At 39.5% G+C, this 17,211-nt stretch overlaps 1 protein-coding gene and 1 pseudogene across 1 annotated transcript in view; both read right to left on the reverse strand.

Annotated features, from left to right (window-relative positions):
- Positions 1-843: 843 nt before the first annotated feature.
- WASHC3 (WASH complex subunit 3) overlaps positions 844-17,211 on the reverse strand; it is a 68,169-nt gene continuing 51,801 nt past the window's right edge. Inside the window, exon 7 of the mRNA XM_068560260.1 lies at positions 844-1,102. Within this exon, the coding sequence (XP_068416361.1) occupies positions 1,018-1,102 (85 nt within the window). The 3' untranslated portion in view covers positions 844-1,017. The remainder of the gene's footprint in view (positions 1,103-17,211) is intronic.
- LOC137775170 (ankyrin repeat and SOCS box protein 11 pseudogene) lies at positions 15,410-17,110 on the reverse strand (annotated as a pseudogene).

Below are 17,211 nucleotides of genomic sequence, written 5' to 3' on the forward strand. Positions count from 1 at the left end.
AAACAGACAAATGTGATAATCATAGCCTAAAAGGGGCAAAGTAACCAAGGCCCATCTCTGAAGGGATGAAGGTCTGGGTCACTCAACCAAACTAGACCTGCTGAATTTCTGGAAGAGAGCAAGGAAAGTCTCAAGTGGGTGGTGCAGGAAAGAGATGATGGATATGAGTTTTGGTCTTGAGTTCAGTTGTAGCACGAGGAACTACAGCTTGTCTCACTAATCCTCCTGTGTAGTCGTCTACAGACTGTGGCTGGTCATCATTCTGAAGATCTGGTAATGGAGTAGACTTAACACTGGACTCAATTCTGAATAGGCAAGGGGTAGACAGCAGCAAACATCTCTTTTGCCCCACATCACATCCCTTTGTCAACTTCTGCTATCAGCTCACTCTGAACAACACTGAAACTACTTTCAATTCAATTTCTATTTGATGCTAAATATAATATCTGACTTTGATAGTACATGAACTAATGGCCAAGTTGTGAAAAGCTTTACATGCTAATAAATACTACCAATAAGTTCCAGATCCACAATAAATATGATATATAAACCTCCAGCTGTCACAGAAAATTTCAATCCAGTATTACTTTCTGCCAGAAATTTCTTTAACAACTCTTATGATACAAATGTACATAATACTTTTCATGCTAAAATATTCACAAAAATTGAATAATTCATTTAGCCAAATTCACTTTTTTGTTTTGCATTGAGTCTATTTTTGATCACTAAACTCACATTGACTTCATTTTAGATGCTCATTGCATCCCTCAAACACTCTGAGTACTTTATTCAGGCTATTCTATTTTTCAGTTCAGGGTCCTTTATTTTGCTAACAAGACATACTGCCAGCTTATTATAAATGCTTTATTTATTTATTTTTTAACATAGAGGAAGCTTGGTGGTGGATATGTAGCCATTTGATGTTTTTATGACTAAGAGTTAAAGTTCAGGCTCTCTTTCTTATAGAATGTAAATGTGCACCAACACATGTATATGTAATTGTTATCAACATTAAGCTTAGTCACTAAAAGAAGATTCGCTGTCTGAACTTTCTTCTATATTTTTTTCACCTTCACCGTCAGGCACTGGAGCATCTGGTCTCCTAAAAGATAAGAAAAAAATTTTAATGTTTTTTCCATTTGAAAAAAAGCACTAACTGTAAATTAGGTTCATCCTAGAATACTGCTGCTAATAAATCTGCCAAATCTGCGTCCTTAACTGAGAGTCTCCCGCTCTCCGCCACAGCGTGCTTCTCGCTGGCTTCTCCAGCACCATGGGGATTCAGTGCTATTCCTGTACAGGCCACGGCACTGTTTTCTCCTGCCAGTCCTTACACAGTGTGCTACTTCAGCACTTTCTGCTTCTCATTACCATGGAGACCCAACTACAGACAGAGATGCGATCTGGAGAGGCTGGCATGACCAGTGCTAAATCCTTGCAGCCTCCAAGTATCCATGAGGTACAGAGAAAGGAAAGCTAGAAGTGGAAAGAAAAAGAAAATCTTCATGTTCAGGAAAGCTGCAGGGAGCAGTTCTAAAATGGAAGAGAGTTCAAGAATGGCCATTAAGAAACACAGGCAATATGGAAATTTTGCGGGGGAAGAGAGTGCCTGTCAAAGAAAGTTCTTAACGTCTGCTGAATGTTTTCACTTATATGTTTTATCATCAGAGAAAGAATATAAGAAGAATGAGTTGGTAAAAATAATGTCTTGAAGATTCCCTAAGCACAACAAGAAAATGTGAGAATGGTTAAACTCCAGCTTTGCATAGATGTGCTATAATAAACCACATGAAATTTAATGGTGTCATTAAAACAGTCAACTAGATAGGCTCCATAGTGTTTGTCAGTAAATCATTTAATCAGTATGGCAGCACTAACACTCAGGCCCTATTCAATCTAACCAAGGAAGTAAGTTAAGCAAATAAAGTATACTTGGGGAAACTAAGAGGGAAAGGAAGAATAATATACCTGCTCTGTTTTAATAAAAAAGCTACAAGACTTATTTCTCCCTCAGGCTCCTTGATCCTTATTAAAGATTTAGGACACCAACAAATAAAATTCTTCTTTGCCACAAATATAATTACTATTACTAAAATAAGAAAGTATAGTCTCCTATTTACCTTTAGTTATTATAAATTATGGCTGAGTTTTTTTTTTTTTTTTTTTTTTTTTTTAAAACATCTTTATTGAAGCATAATTGCCTTACAATGGTGTGTTAGCTTCTGCTTTATAACAAAGTGAATCAGTTATACATATACAATATGTTCCCATTTCTCTTCCCTCTTGCATCTCCCTCCCTCCCACCCTCCCCATCCCACCCCTCTAGGTGGTCAAAAAGCACCGAGCTGATCTCCCTGTGCTATGCGGCTGCTTCCCACTAGTTATCTATTTTACATTTGGTAGTGTTTGACGTATACTTTTTAATATCATATCTGTCATGCTACGAAACAGAAGAAATGCTGGCATTGCTCCCTAGCAATGGGTCAAACATAACCCCATTTGCTCTGCTGCGATATTTTAGATTATGCCTATGAGGAAGTCACATGTACTCAGTACAATAAAACTTTAAAGCTGGGTACAGCATTTATAGGTTTTATTTGTATGTATGTACGTACATACTTACTTACTTACTTATTTATTTATTTTGGCTGCAACAGGTCTTAGTTGTGGCACGCGGGATCTTAGTTGCAGCATGTGGATGTCTCAGTTGTGGCATGCAGACTCCTTTTTTTTTTTTATAAATTTATTTATTTTTTATTTTATTTTTGGCTGTGTTGGGTCTTCATTGCTGTATGCGGGCTTTCTCTAGTTGCAGCGAGCGGGGGTTACTCTTCATTGCGGTGTGCAGGCTTCTTATCTCAGTGCTTCTCTTGTTGTGGAGCACCAGCTCTAGGCGTGCAGGCTTCAGTAGTTGTGGTTTGCGGGCTCTAGAGCACAGGCTCAGTAGTTGTGGCGCACGGGCTTAGCTGCTCCGCGGCATGTGGGATCTTCCCGGACCAGGGCTCGAACCCATGTTCCCTGCATTGGCAGGCGGATTCTTAACCACTGCACCACCAGGGAAGCCCCGGCATGCAGACTCTTAGTTGCAGCATGCATGCGGGATCTAGTTCCCCCACCAGGGATTGAACCTGGGCCCCCTGCATTGGGAGCACAGTCGTACCCACTGGACCACCAGGGAAGTCCCAGCATTTATAGGTTTTGACTGATGTTCCATCTGCCTAAAATACTAACACAGGACCACAGTCTTCATCATTCTCCGTAGAAGCAAGAACTCTAAAAGTAGTGGGCATAAATACTGGGCACACTGTCCCCAGTAAACTTCTCTTTGCTATATACATGATTCCTTACTGTGTTCATTTTATTAAAAAGGAAAACATTACCAGAGGAAATTATTTGAATACTACTTCAAAATTATATTAGTATCTATGGCAACTCAAACAAATAAAACAATGTACATAACTCCCCTAACATAAATGCTAATTAAGAAAATGATACCTGGAGCTGCCGAAGAGGCAAGAGACGTTTTCTTCCCTCTTTGTTTCCTGGTGTGCGAGGAGAGGGGATTAAGAGCGCTGCTTAAAGGAGCTCCAGAGATGGGCGCGAGCCGCAGCTATCAGCGCGGACCCCAGAGATGGGCCTGGGATGCTAAGGCTGGTGCTGCTGCCACCAAAAAGCCTGTATGCAAGCACAGGTCACTATCCACACCTCCCCTCCCGGGAGCCTGTGCAGCCCGCCACTGCCAGGGTCCCGTGATCCAGGGACAACTTTCCCGGGAGAATGCACGGCGCGCCTCAGGCTGATGCAATGTCCCACTGGCCTCTGCCGCCGCAGGCTCGCCCCACATCCTTACCCCTCCCTCCCCCCGCCCTGAGTGAGCCAGAGCCCCTGAAGCAGCTGCTACTTGAACCCCGTCCTGTCGGAGCGAAGAACAGACGCCCTCAGGCGACCTACACGCAGAGGCAGGTCCAAATCCAAAGCTGAGCCCCGGGAGCTGTGCGAACAAAGAAGAGAAAGGGAAATCTCTCCCAGCAGACTCAGAAGCAGCGGATTAAAGCTCCACAATCAACTTGATGTACCCTGCATCTGTGGAATACCTGAACAGACAACGAATCATCCCAAATTGAGGAGGTGGACTTTGGGAGCAAGATATATTATTTTTTCCCCTTTTCCTCTTTTTGTGAGTGTGTATGTGTATGCTTCTGTGTGAGATTCTTTCTGTATAGCTTTGCTTTCACCATTTGTCCTAGGGTTCTGTCCGTCCGTTTTTTTTTTTACTTTAAAAAATTTTATTTCTTAATAATTATTTTTTATTTTAATAACATTATTTTATTTTATCTTACTTTATTTTATTTTATTTTATCCTCTTTCTTTCTTTCTTTCTATTTTTTCTCCCTTTTATTCTGAGCCGTGTGGATGAAAGACTCTTGGTGCTCCAGCCAGGCATCAGGGCTGTGCCTCTGAGGTGGGAGAGCCAACTTCAGGACACTGGTCCACAAGAGACCTCCCAGCTCCACGTAATACCAAAGGGTGAAAATCTCCCAGAGATCTCCATCTCAACACCAAGACCCAGCTTCACTCAACAACCAGCAAGCTACAGTGCTGGACACCCTATGCCAAACAACTAGCAAGACAGGAACACAGCCCCATCCATTAGCAGAGAGGCTGCCTAAAATCATAATAAGGCCACAGACACCCCAAAACACACCACCAGACGTGGACGTGCCCACCAGAAAGACAAGATCCAGCCTCATCCACCAGAACACAGGCACTAGTCCCCTCCACCAGGAAGCCTACACAACCCACTGAACCAGCCTTAGCCACTGGGGACAGACACCAAAAACAACGGGAACTACGAACCTGCAGCCTGCGAAAAGGAGATCCCAAATACAGTAAGATAAGCAAAATGAGAAGACAGAAAAACACACAGCAGATGAAGGAGCAAGGTAAAAACACACCAGACCTAACAAATGAAGAGGAAATAGGCAGTCTACCTGAAAAAGAATTCAGAATAATGATAGTAAAGATGATCCAAAATCTTGGAAATAGAATAGACAAAATGCAAGAAACATTTAACAAGGACCTAGAAGAACTAAAGAGTAAACAAGCAACGATGAACAACACAATAAATGAAATTAAAAATACTCTAGAAGGGATCAATAGCAGAATAACTGAGGCAGAAGAACAGATAAGTGACCTGGAAGATAAAATAGTGGAAATAACTACTGCAGAGCAGAATAAAGAAAAAAGAATGAAAAGAACTGAGGACAGTCTCAAAGACCTCTGGGACAAGATTAAACACACCAACATTCGAATTATAGGGGTCCCAGAAGAAGAAGAGAAAAAGAAGGGGACTGAGAAAATATTTGAAGAGATTATAGTTGAAAACTTCCCTAATATGGGAAAGGAAATAGTTAATCAAGTCCTGGAAGCACAGAGAGTCCCATACAGGATAAATCCAAGGAGAAACATGCCAAGACACATATTAATCAAACTATCAAAAATTAAATATAAAGAAAACATATTAAAAGCAGCAAGGGAAAAACAACAAATAACACACAAGGGAATCCCCATAAGGTTAACAGCTGATCTTTCAGCAGAAATTCTGCAAGCCAGAAAGGAATGGCAGGACATATTTAAAGTGATGAAGGAGAAAAACGTACAACCAAGATTACTCTACCCTGCAAAGATCTCATTCAGATTTGATGGAGAAATTAAAACCTTTACAGACAAGCAAAAGCTGAGAGAGTTCAGCACCACCAAACCAGCTTTACCACAAATGCTAAAGGAACTTCTCTAGGCAAGAAACACAAGAGAAGGAAAACACCTACAATAACAAACCCAAGACATTTAAGAAAATGGGAATAGGAACATACATATCGAGAATTACCTTAAATGTAAATGGATTAAATGCTCCAACCAAAAGACACAGACTGGCTGAATGGATACAAAAACAAGACCCATATATATGCTGTCTACAAGAGACCCACTTCAGACCCAGAGACACATACAGACTGAAAGTGAGGGGATGGAAAAAGATATTCCATGCAAATGGAAATCAAAAGAAAGCTGGAGTAGCAGTTCTCATATCAAACAAAATAGACTTTAAAATAAAGACTATTACATGAGACAAAGAAGGACACTACATAATGATCAAGGGATCGATCCAAGAAGAAGATATAACAATTGTAAATATCTGTGCACCCAACATAGGAACACCTCAATACATAAGGCAAATACTAACAGCCATAAAAGGGGAAATCGACAGTAACACAATCATAGTAGAGGACTTTAACACCCCACTTTCACCAATGGACAGATCATCCAAAATGAAAATAAATAAGGAAACACAAGCCTTAAATGATACATTAAACAAGATGGACTTAATCGATATTTATAGGACATTCCAACCAAAAGCAACAGAATACACATTTTTCTCAAGTGCTCATGGAACATTCTCCAGGATAGATCATACCTTGGGTCACAAATCAAGCCTTGGTAAATTTAAGAAAACTGAAATCGTATCAAGTATCTTTTCCGACCACAACGCTATGAGACTAGATATCAATTACAGGAAAAGATCTGTAAAAAATACAAACAGATGGAGGCTACACAATACACTACTTAATAACGAAGTGATCACTGAAGAAATCAAAGGGGAAATCAAAAAATACCTAGAAACAAATAACAATGGAGACACGACGACCCAAAACCTATGGGATGCAGCAAAAGCAGTTCTAAGAGGGAAGTTTATAGCAATACAATCCTACGTTAAGAAACAGGAAACACCTCAAAAAAACAACCGAACCTTGCACCTAAAGCAATTAGAGAAAGAACAAAAAACCCCTAAGTTAGCAGAATGAAAGAAATCATAAAGATCAGATCGGAAATAAATGAAAAAGAAATGAAGGAAATGATAGCAAAGATCAATAAAACTAAAAGCTGGTTCTTCGAGAAGATAAACAAAATTGATAAAACATTAGCCAGACTCATCAAGAAAAAAGGGAGAAGACTCAAATCAATAGAATTAGAAATGAAAAAGGAGAAGTAAGAAGTGACACTGCAGAAATACAAAGGATCATGAGAGATTACTACAAGCAACTCTATGCCAATAAAATGGACAACCTGGAAGAAATGGACAGATTGTTAGAAATGCACAAACTGCTGAGACTGAACCAGGAAGAAATAGAAAATATGAACAGACCAATCACAAGCACTGAAATTGAAACTGTGATTAAAAATCTTCCAACAAACAAAAGCCCAGGACCAGATGGCTTTACAGGTGAATTCTATCAAACATTTAGAGAAGAGCTAACACCTGTCCTTCTCAAACTCTTCCAAAATATTGCAGAGGGAGGAACACTCCCAAACTCATTCTATGAGACCACCATCACCCTGATACCAAAACCAGACAAAGATGTCACAAAAAAGGAAAACTACAGGCCAATATCACTGATGAACATAGATGCAAAAATCCTCAACAAAATACTAGCAAACGGAATCCAACAGCACATTAAAAGGATCACACACCATGATCAAGTGGGGTTTATCCCAGGAATGCAAGGATTCTTCAATATATGCAAATCAATCAACGTGATACACCATATTAACAAACTGAAGGAGAAAAACCATATGATCATCTCAATAGATGCAGAGAAAGCTTTCAACAAAATTCAACACCCATTTATGATAAAAGCCCTGCAGAAAGTAGGCACAGAGGGAACTTTCCTCAACATAATAAAGGCCATATATGACAAACCCACAGCCAACGTCGCCCGCAATGGTGAAAAACTGAAACCATTTCCACTAAGATCAGGAACAAGACAAGGTTGCCCACTCTCACCACTATTATTCAACATTGTTCTGGAAGTTTTAGCCACAGCAATCAGAGAAGAGAAAGAAATAAAAGAAATCCGAATCGGAAAAGAAGAAGTAAAACTGTCACTGTTTGCAGATGACATGATACTATACATAGAGAATCCTAAAGATGCTACCAGAAAACTACTAGAGCTACTCAATGAATTTGGTAAAGTAGCAGGATACAAAATTAATGCACAGAAATCTCTTGCATTCCTATACACTAATGATGAAAAATCTGAAAGTGAAATGAAGAAAACACTCCCATTTACCACTGCAACAAAAAGAATAAAATATCTAGGAATAAACCTACCTAAGGAGACAAAAGACCTGTATGCAGAAAATTATAAGACACTGATGAAAGAAATTAAAGATGATACAAATAGATGGAGAGATATACCATGTTCTTGGATTGCAAGAATCAACATTGTGAAAATGATTCTACTACCCAAAGCAATCTGCAGATTCAATGCAATCCCTATCAAACTACCACTGGCATTTTTCACAGAACTAGAACAAAAAATTTCACAATTTGTATGGAAACACAAAAGACCCCGAATAGCCAAAGCAATCTTGAGAACGAAAAATGGAGCTGGAGGAATCAGGCTCCCTGACTTCAGATTATACTACAAAGCTTCAGTAATCAAGACAGTATGGTACTGGCACAAAAACAGAAATATAGATCAATGGAACAGGATAGAAAGCCCAGAGATAAACCCATGCACATATGGTCACCTTATCTTTGATAAAGGAGGTAAGCATATACAGTGGAGAAAAGACAGCCTCTTCAATAAGTGGTGCTGGGAAAAGTGGACAGCTACATGTAAAAGTATGAAATTAGAACACTCCCTAACACCATACACAAAAATAAACTCAAAATGGATTAAAGACCTAAATGTAAGACCAGACACTATCAAACTCTTAGAGGAAAACATAGGCAGAACACTCTATGATATAAATCATAGCAAGATCCTTTTTGACCCAGCTCCTAGAGAAATGGCAGTAAAAACACAAATAAACAAATGGGACCTAATGAAACTTAAAAGCTTTTGCACAGCAAAGGAAACCATAAACAAGACCAAAAGACAACCCTCAGAATGGGAGAAAATATTTGCAAATGAAGCAACTGACAAAGGATTAATCCCCAAAATATACAAGCAGCTCATGCACCTGAATATCAAAAAAACAAACAACCCAATCCAAAAATGGGCAGGAGATCTAAATAGACATTTCTCCAAAGAAGATATACAGATTGCCAACAAACACATGAAAGAATGCTTAACATCATTAATCATTAGAGAAATGCAAATCAAAACTACAATGAGATATCATCTCACACCACTCAGAATGGCCATCATCAAAAAATCTAGAAACAATAAATGCTGGAGAGGGTGTGGAGAAAAGGGAACTCTCTTGCACTGTTGGTGGGAATGTAAATTGATACAGCTACTATGGAGAACAGTACGGAGGTGCCTTAAAAAACTAAAAATAGAACTACCATACGACCCAGCAATCCCACTACTGGGCATATACCCTGAGAAAACTATAATTCAAAAAGAGTCATGTACCAAAATGTTCATTGCAGCTCTATTTACAATAGCCAGGACATGGAAGCAATCTAAGTGTCCATCATCGGATGAATGGATAAAGAAGATGTGGCACATATATACAATGGAATATTACTCAGCCATAAAAAGAAACGAAATGGTGGTATTTGTAGTGAGGTGGATGGAGTTAGAGTCTGTCATACAGAGTGAAGTAAGTCAGAAACAGAAAAACAAATACAGTATGCTAACACATATATATGGAATCTAAGGGGGAAAAAAAAAACAGTCATGAAGAACCTAGCGGTAAGACAGGAATAAAGACACAGACCTACTAGAAAATGGACTTGAGGATATGGTGAGAGGGAAGGGTAAGCTGTGACAAAGTGAGAGAGTGGCATAGACATATATACACTACCAAACGTAAAATAGATAGCTACTGGGAAGCAGCCGCATAGCACAGGGAGATCAGCTCAGGTGCTTTGTGATCACCTAGAGGGGTGGGACAGGGAGGGTGGGAGGGAAGGAGATGCAAGAGGGAAGAGATATGGGAACATATGTATATGTATAACTGATTCACTTTGTTATACAGCAGAAACTAACACACCATTGTAAAGCAATTATACTCCAATTAAGATGTTAAAAAAAAAGAATGATAAAAGCAGCTTAGGCCTAGAATGGAGTGAAATTATAAAATTAGTTTTTGTGTGTAACCATTTTTTAATATATGCGATGCTATATAGCATAGTGGTTAAGAACCCAGATTCTGGAGCTAGATTGCTTGGGTTTAAATCCTTGCCTTACTATGTACTTGTTGAGCAACTTTGGGGAAGCTATTTAACCACACTGTGTACCCAACTGACTGATGGGATTATTGCGACAATTAAGATGAATTACTAAATGTAAAGTATACTGAGTAATATGTGGCACATAGTAAGTATATTAAATAAAGGTTATCTATTATTATTCTCATCTATCATGCACCTACTACTTGCAAAGAACTGTGTTAGGTGCTGGAGGTACAGAGATGAATAACAAGCAGTTCCTGCTCTGAAGAAGCTGATAATTTAGTGGGGGAGACAGAAATGCAAACAAATTATTGTAATACAGTGTGACACACAAAAATATAGTTGTACTAACTACACTTGTTTGAAAAGAAAAGGTAATTCACTCTACTAGGGTTGGTCACAGAAGACTTCAGAGAGGCGGAGACACTTGTGAAGGGGTGTGGGATGGGTATGAATTTGGCAGAAACAGAAAATGTGGGAGTAAGTGGGGATGAGAGTATTCTGAGTAAAGAAAAGAATGGGAATGGTGCAGCACAGTACATTTGGGACCTATAAGTCTTTCGGTAGCTAGGGTGTAAAGTAACTTGGGTACAACAGTAAGATGAGATTAGGTCATTTGGCAGGGGCAACAGGTGGAGGGTGGGGAGAAGTTATATGAAATGTAAGTTTTCACTGAAATTACACAACTAAGTTTAGGAATCTTAAGTAATCATTTCATTTTTTTTTAATCGAAGTATAGTTAATGTACAGTATTATATAAATTACAGGTGTACAATGGAGTGATTCACAATTTTTAAAGGTTATACTCCATTTATAGCTATTATAAAATATTGGCTATATACCCTGTGCTGTACAATATATCCTTGTAGCTTATTTATGTTATATGTAATAGTTTGTACCTTTTAATCCCCTACCTCTATATTGTCCCTCCCCCTTCTCTCTCCCCACTGGTAACCACTAGTTTGTTCTCTATAACTGTGAGTTTGCTTCTTTATTGTTATACTCACTAGTTTGTTGTGTTTTTTAGATTCCAGGTACAAGTGATATCATACAGTATTTGTCTTTCTCTGCCTGACTTATTTCACTTAGCATAATACCCTTCAAGTCCATCCAAATGGCAAAATTTCATTCTTTTGTACAGCTTAGTAGTATTCCATTGGACATATATACTACATCTTCTTTAACCATTCATCAGTTGATGGACACTTAAGTAGTCATTTATTTTTTAATTGAGGTATAATTCACATACCATAAAATTCACCATTTAAAATTGTACAAATTAGTGTTTCTTAGTATATTCACAAGGTTGTGAAAACATTACCACTATCTAATTCCAGAACATTTTCATTACTCCAAAAAGAAACCCAAAACCAATTAGCAGACACTCTCCATTTCCTTTTACCCTCATCCTCTGACAACCATGAATCGACTTTTCTGTGTCTATGGATTTGCCTATTCAGGACATTTCATATAAATAGGATCAAGGATATTCAGCCTTTGTGTCTGGCTTCTTTCACTTAGCATAATGTTTTCAAGGTTCATCCATGTTGTAGCATTTATCAGTACTTCATTCCTTTTTTTTAAAAATTTATTTATTTTATTTATGGCTGTGTTGGGTCTTCGTTTCTGTGTGAGGGCTTTCTCTAGTTGCGGCAAGTGGGGGCTACTCTTCATCGCAGTGCGCGGGCCTCTCACTATCGTGGCCTCTGTTGTTGCGGAGCACAGGCTCCAGACGCGCAGGCTCAGTAGCTGTGGCTCACGGGCCTAGTTGCTCCGCGGCATGTGGGATCCTCCCAGACCAGGGCTCGAACCTGTGTGCCCTGCATCGGCAGGCAGATTCTCAACCACTGCGCCACCAGGGAAGCCCCTTCATTCCTTTTTATGGCTGAATATTATTCCATTGCATGGATATACCACATTTTGCTTATCCATTCATCAGTTGATGAACATTAGGTTATTTCTACTTTTTGGATGTTATGAATAATACTGCTAGGAACATCTGCGTACAAGTTTTTGTGTGAATGTATGTTTTCAATACTCAAGTATAAACCTAGGAGTGGAACTGCTGGGTCATATGGTAGCTCCATGTTTAACTTTTTGAGGAACTGTCAAACTTTTTTCCACAGTGGATGCACCATTTTACATTTCCACCAGCAGAATATGAGGGTTAAAATTTCTCCATATCCTTGTCAACACTTGTTATTCTCTGTCCTCATTCATTTTTTTCTTTTTTTCATTTCTTTTATTGTGGTATGATAGACATAACATAAAATTTACCCTCTTAACCATTTTAAAGTGTACAGTTCAGTAGTGTTGAGTATACTCACAGTGTTGTGCAATCATCACCACTATCCACCTCCAGAATTCTTTTCATCTTGCAAAACTGAAACGCTGTACCAATTAAATGATAACTCCTCATTTCTCCCTCCTTCCAGCCCCTGACAAACACTCCATTACTTTCTGTCTCTACGAATTTGTCTACTCTAAGTACCTCATATAAGTGGAATCATGTAATATTTGTCTTTTTGTGACTGGCTTATTTTATTTATCATGTCTTCAAGATTCATCCATGTTGCAGCATGTATCAGAGTTTCCTTCCAGTTTAAGGATGACTAATACTCCATTGTATGCACATACTACGTTCTGTTTACCCATTCACTTGTGGATGGACATTTGGGTTGTTTCCACCTTTGGGCTATTGTGAAAAATGCTGCTATGAACACGAGTATACAAGTATCTGTTTGAGTCCCTGCTTTCACTTCTTTTGGGTATATAACCAGAAGTGGAATTGCTGGATCAAATGGTAATTCTATGCCTAATTTTTGGAGAAACTGCCATACTGTTTTCCATAGTAGTTACATCATTTTACACTCCCACCCACAGTGCACAACGTTCATATTCTCACCAATACTTTTTTTGTTTGCCCTCATTCATTTTAAAATAAATTTAGGGCTTCCCTGGTGGCGCAGTGGTTAAGAATCCGTCTGCCAGTGCAGGGGACACGGGTTCGAGCCCTAGTCCGGGAAGATCCCACATGCCACGGAGCAACTAAGCCTGTGTGCCACAACTACTGAAGCCCACACACCTAGAGTCCGTGCTCTGCAACAAGAGAAGCCACCGCAATGAGAAGCCCACGCACCGCAACGAAGAGCAGCCCCCACTCACCGCAACTAGAGAAAGCCCGTGCACAGCAACGAAGACCCAACGCAGCCAAAAATAAATAAAGAAAAGAAAAGAAAAGAAATTTAAAGCTATTTTGAATTGGAATTGCTATGAAAACAAAAGAAAAGCTACACACTAGAGTTCCTTTTGTACATAAAAGAGAAAAACTTCAAAAATCGTGAGACTCAAATGAGGTAATATATGAAAGCATTTTATAACTTATAAAAGCTTTACAAATGTTAATGTAATAATAAAACTCACAACATCATTTCCAGACTGGATATTCATATTCTTAGGGGGAACAGAAATTTGGCTTTGTATGTTATGATCAGAATTGCTCTTGCTTGACCCTATATATATATATGAAACGTTTGTTGTAAGTTTCTTCATAGAAAGAAGTTTTAAAGATATGTTTAAAAGGGTTGCTACTTTAAACTACTGGCTACACTTCATTACTAAAATCTGAAAATGATCCTCTCAATATTTTAAACATATAAGTGAATCACTAAAAAAGAGTACATCAGCAAAATGCAGAAAAATATATAAAGTCATAAGTATATTCATGATTTATCATGCATATTTTTCTAAAATCTCAACCTTTAGTAGTTACAATAAAAAACACTAGCTTGGTAGCTACATTTTAATAAGCATATTTATATAATTTGTGGCATCAAGATTATCAATAAAAGTCTTAGTAAAAGCAAAATTTTTTAAAGTATAACTTTAAACTCTTTACTAAGTTTAATTTGTTTACAAAGAAGTATTTTCAAAGAAGTTACTAGGTTGACCTCAGCTAAAAGTGAGCCAAAATTTAGAAAGGAAAGGAGAAGGAAGTACTAACCATATACAAATCAGTACTTTTTAGCATACCAGATGCTGTGTGCATTTTATTTGTCACCTTCCTCCCATTTATGGGAATAAATAAGACTATCAACCACAATCCCTATTGCCCTCACCCTTTCCTTATACTCTTTCTTTGTTACAGTCACATAATCCAGGCCTGGCAGGTCAGAAGAATCTCTTTACCTGGAAAGAGATCAATTCAAGGGAGTGCTCAAAACCCAAGCACGGACAATCAGAATGCTTCCCCAGAAATGAGCCTTGGATTATGGAAAAGGGGCTCTCTTTCCTTTCAGTTGGCAAAAACTAGCAATATTATAGCCATTTACCATATAAAGCAAATATTATTTGCGAATTCCTTGTTTTCCAGAAGGAAGCTCATCAGCAGTAGGAGAGAAGTGGATGATTATGCCAAGGAGTGAAGGTGGACAGAGGTGCCAGGCGAGAGGGAGCACCAGCCAGCCAGTACTGCTGGCGCTGCGCCCCTCATTCTGTCCTACTTAGACTTCTTAGGTATGTGACTCAGTAACTTCCCTTTTTGCTTAAGCTAGTTTGAGTTAGTTTTTCTGATCCTGTACATAAAATGAGTCTTAAAATACAAATATCATTGGTCTGATTTGTTTTCATTAAAGAGATATTTATATTTGTGTTTAAAACCACAGCCACTTTAAGGACACCAAACATCATAAACATTCTTTGGAAAAACATTTATTTATGTAGGTAAATAGCTTAAAGATATTTTTCATTTTCTTTAAATTTAAAACAGTTGAATTTTAAGCAGATTAAGTGTCAAAAACATTGTTAGTAAAACTATTGCTGAGTAGGAGGATTGTGGGGAGAGGGTGCAATAGTTACCATTCAAATCACTTTTCAGTATCAACTAGAGCACATACAAAGTTTTAACATCACATGATACTTGTCAATTAGTGCTGTTCTCAGAGCTCTGTGCAATGGCAGTAAGTGGTCTTAAGGAAATAGCAAAACACTGAATTCCTGAACTGAGATTGCAGTGACTATATAAAGACATTTGGGGTAGTTAAAAAAAAAAAAAGACAATTCTGACTTTGCTATTACAGAGTAACCAGTAAGACTTACTTCGGCATTACATTTACTCAAACTACACATACCTTGGTCTTTCCATTTCTTTCTTTTTTTAAAAAAAATTAATTAATTAATTAATTTAAAAAATTTTTTTATTTAAAAAAAAACTTTCATGCAGAGATTTATTCATGGAAGGAAAGAAAGAAAGGGTGAAGAAGGGAAGAACTAAATCAGGAACCCATCTTGGAATACTTATATTCATCCTAATCTTATCCACCCAGATTTATATGTGTCTACATGCTATTCAGAACGGTGATCCTTAGACAATCGAAGATCATGAATCTTGAAAAACAGCCTATTAATTTCACCCTACTTCACAATTTTTTAAAGTTTCTTAACAACAAGAGCTAAAAACAGAAAAGTTTCTGATTGCCCCTTGGTTAAAGAGAACATTAAACTAACCAGGAGTTTTCATTCCCCACGTGTGCCAGTCCACCAGGGATGTGCTCTAAGTAGCTTAGCTCATTTGAGAGTCTAGCTGTTGGGTGTTACACTAGGTACCCTGGGTACAGCAGGCAACAACCTGTTTATTTCCAAGTACCTTCCCGTGGACAGTTGGGACTACTGGTATAGGAGGAATTTTTCCAGGGGCTCCGGCAGATACAGTTTGTGGATGGTCTGATGACAGATGCGACCCAAGCACTTCCGGACACACAGGCGGCACAGCTGGGAAAGAGCAGGCGGGCCTTCCCGGAGCAGGAGAACCTGCTCCACGCCGCTTTTCGGAGCTGCCAGATCAAGCGCACTTTTGCCCTGAGCGTTTCTGCACTGGAGGTTAGCCCCGTAGTCTATCAGCAGGTGGATGATTTCCACACTGTTCTGCTTCACGGCGGCATGGAGGGGGGTGTCCAGCCACTGGCCGTGGTCAACACTGGCTCCTAATTCTAGAAGCTTCTTCACACAGTCTAGCCTCTGATAGGTGCAAGCCACATACAGGGGAATTCCAAGGTGAGGCACTTCCTGGTCAATGTTAACGTTATTTGCCAGCAGAATCTCCATGCATTCTCTATTACCTCTCTTTACTGCCTCGTGGATGGGTGAAGCCAGGTGCACCTCGAGCATGGCCTTGGCTCCAAACTCCAGCAGCACGTTGACGCACGCAGTGCTGCCACTGCAGCAAGCACTGAAGAGGGGCGTGGCTCCGTGAACTGTCACCCCATTGACCTTATCTAAACGTTGGCACAGGGACATGGAGGCTGAAGAGAGGGGTAACCAGCAGTGTCTTCCCGACCATCCAAGAATATGGGCGCCGATGGGGCCAGGCCTGTGCACCCCACGGCGGGTCGGTCTTTCCCTTTCTGAATGTCCATCAAGACAGGTATGTCCCGCCCTTTGTGGGACTCTGTGGCAGATTCCCACAGCCAGAGAAACAATGTAATGTCTAATAGCATAAAGAAAAAGAAAGCCAGCCATCCTGGCTGGTAAGATGGGTTTCTGCTGTTTATCTTCGGGTTCTTTACTTCCCAACAACTCTCTATCTCTTGCTTGGTAGACACTGGAAGACCACAACTGATTCTTTTTTTTTAAAAATAAATTTATTTATTTTAGTTTTGTCTGCGTTGGGTCTTTTGTTGCTGTGCACGGGCTTTTTCTCTAGTTACAGCAAGCAGGGGCTACTCTTCGTTGTGGTGCGTGGGCTTCTCATTGCAATGGCTTCTCGTTGCGGAGCACAGGCTCTAGGCGTGTGGGCTTCAGTAGTTGTGGCACACGGGCTCAGTAGTTGTGGCTCGTGGGCTCTAGAGCACAGGCTCAGTAGTTGTGGGGCATGGGCTTAGTTGCTCCGCGGCATGTGGGATCTTCCCAGACCAGGGCTCGAACCCGTGGCACCTGCATTGGCAGGCAGATTCTTAACCACTGAGCCACCAGGGAAGACCCACAACTGCTTTTTAACACCATCTCTTTGATATTTTTATTATTTCTTA

This window comes from Eschrichtius robustus, chromosome 13, assembly GCF_028021215.1.
Source record: "Eschrichtius robustus isolate mEscRob2 chromosome 13, mEscRob2.pri, whole genome shotgun sequence".
NCBI lineage: Eukaryota > Metazoa > Chordata > Mammalia > Artiodactyla > Eschrichtiidae > Eschrichtius > Eschrichtius robustus.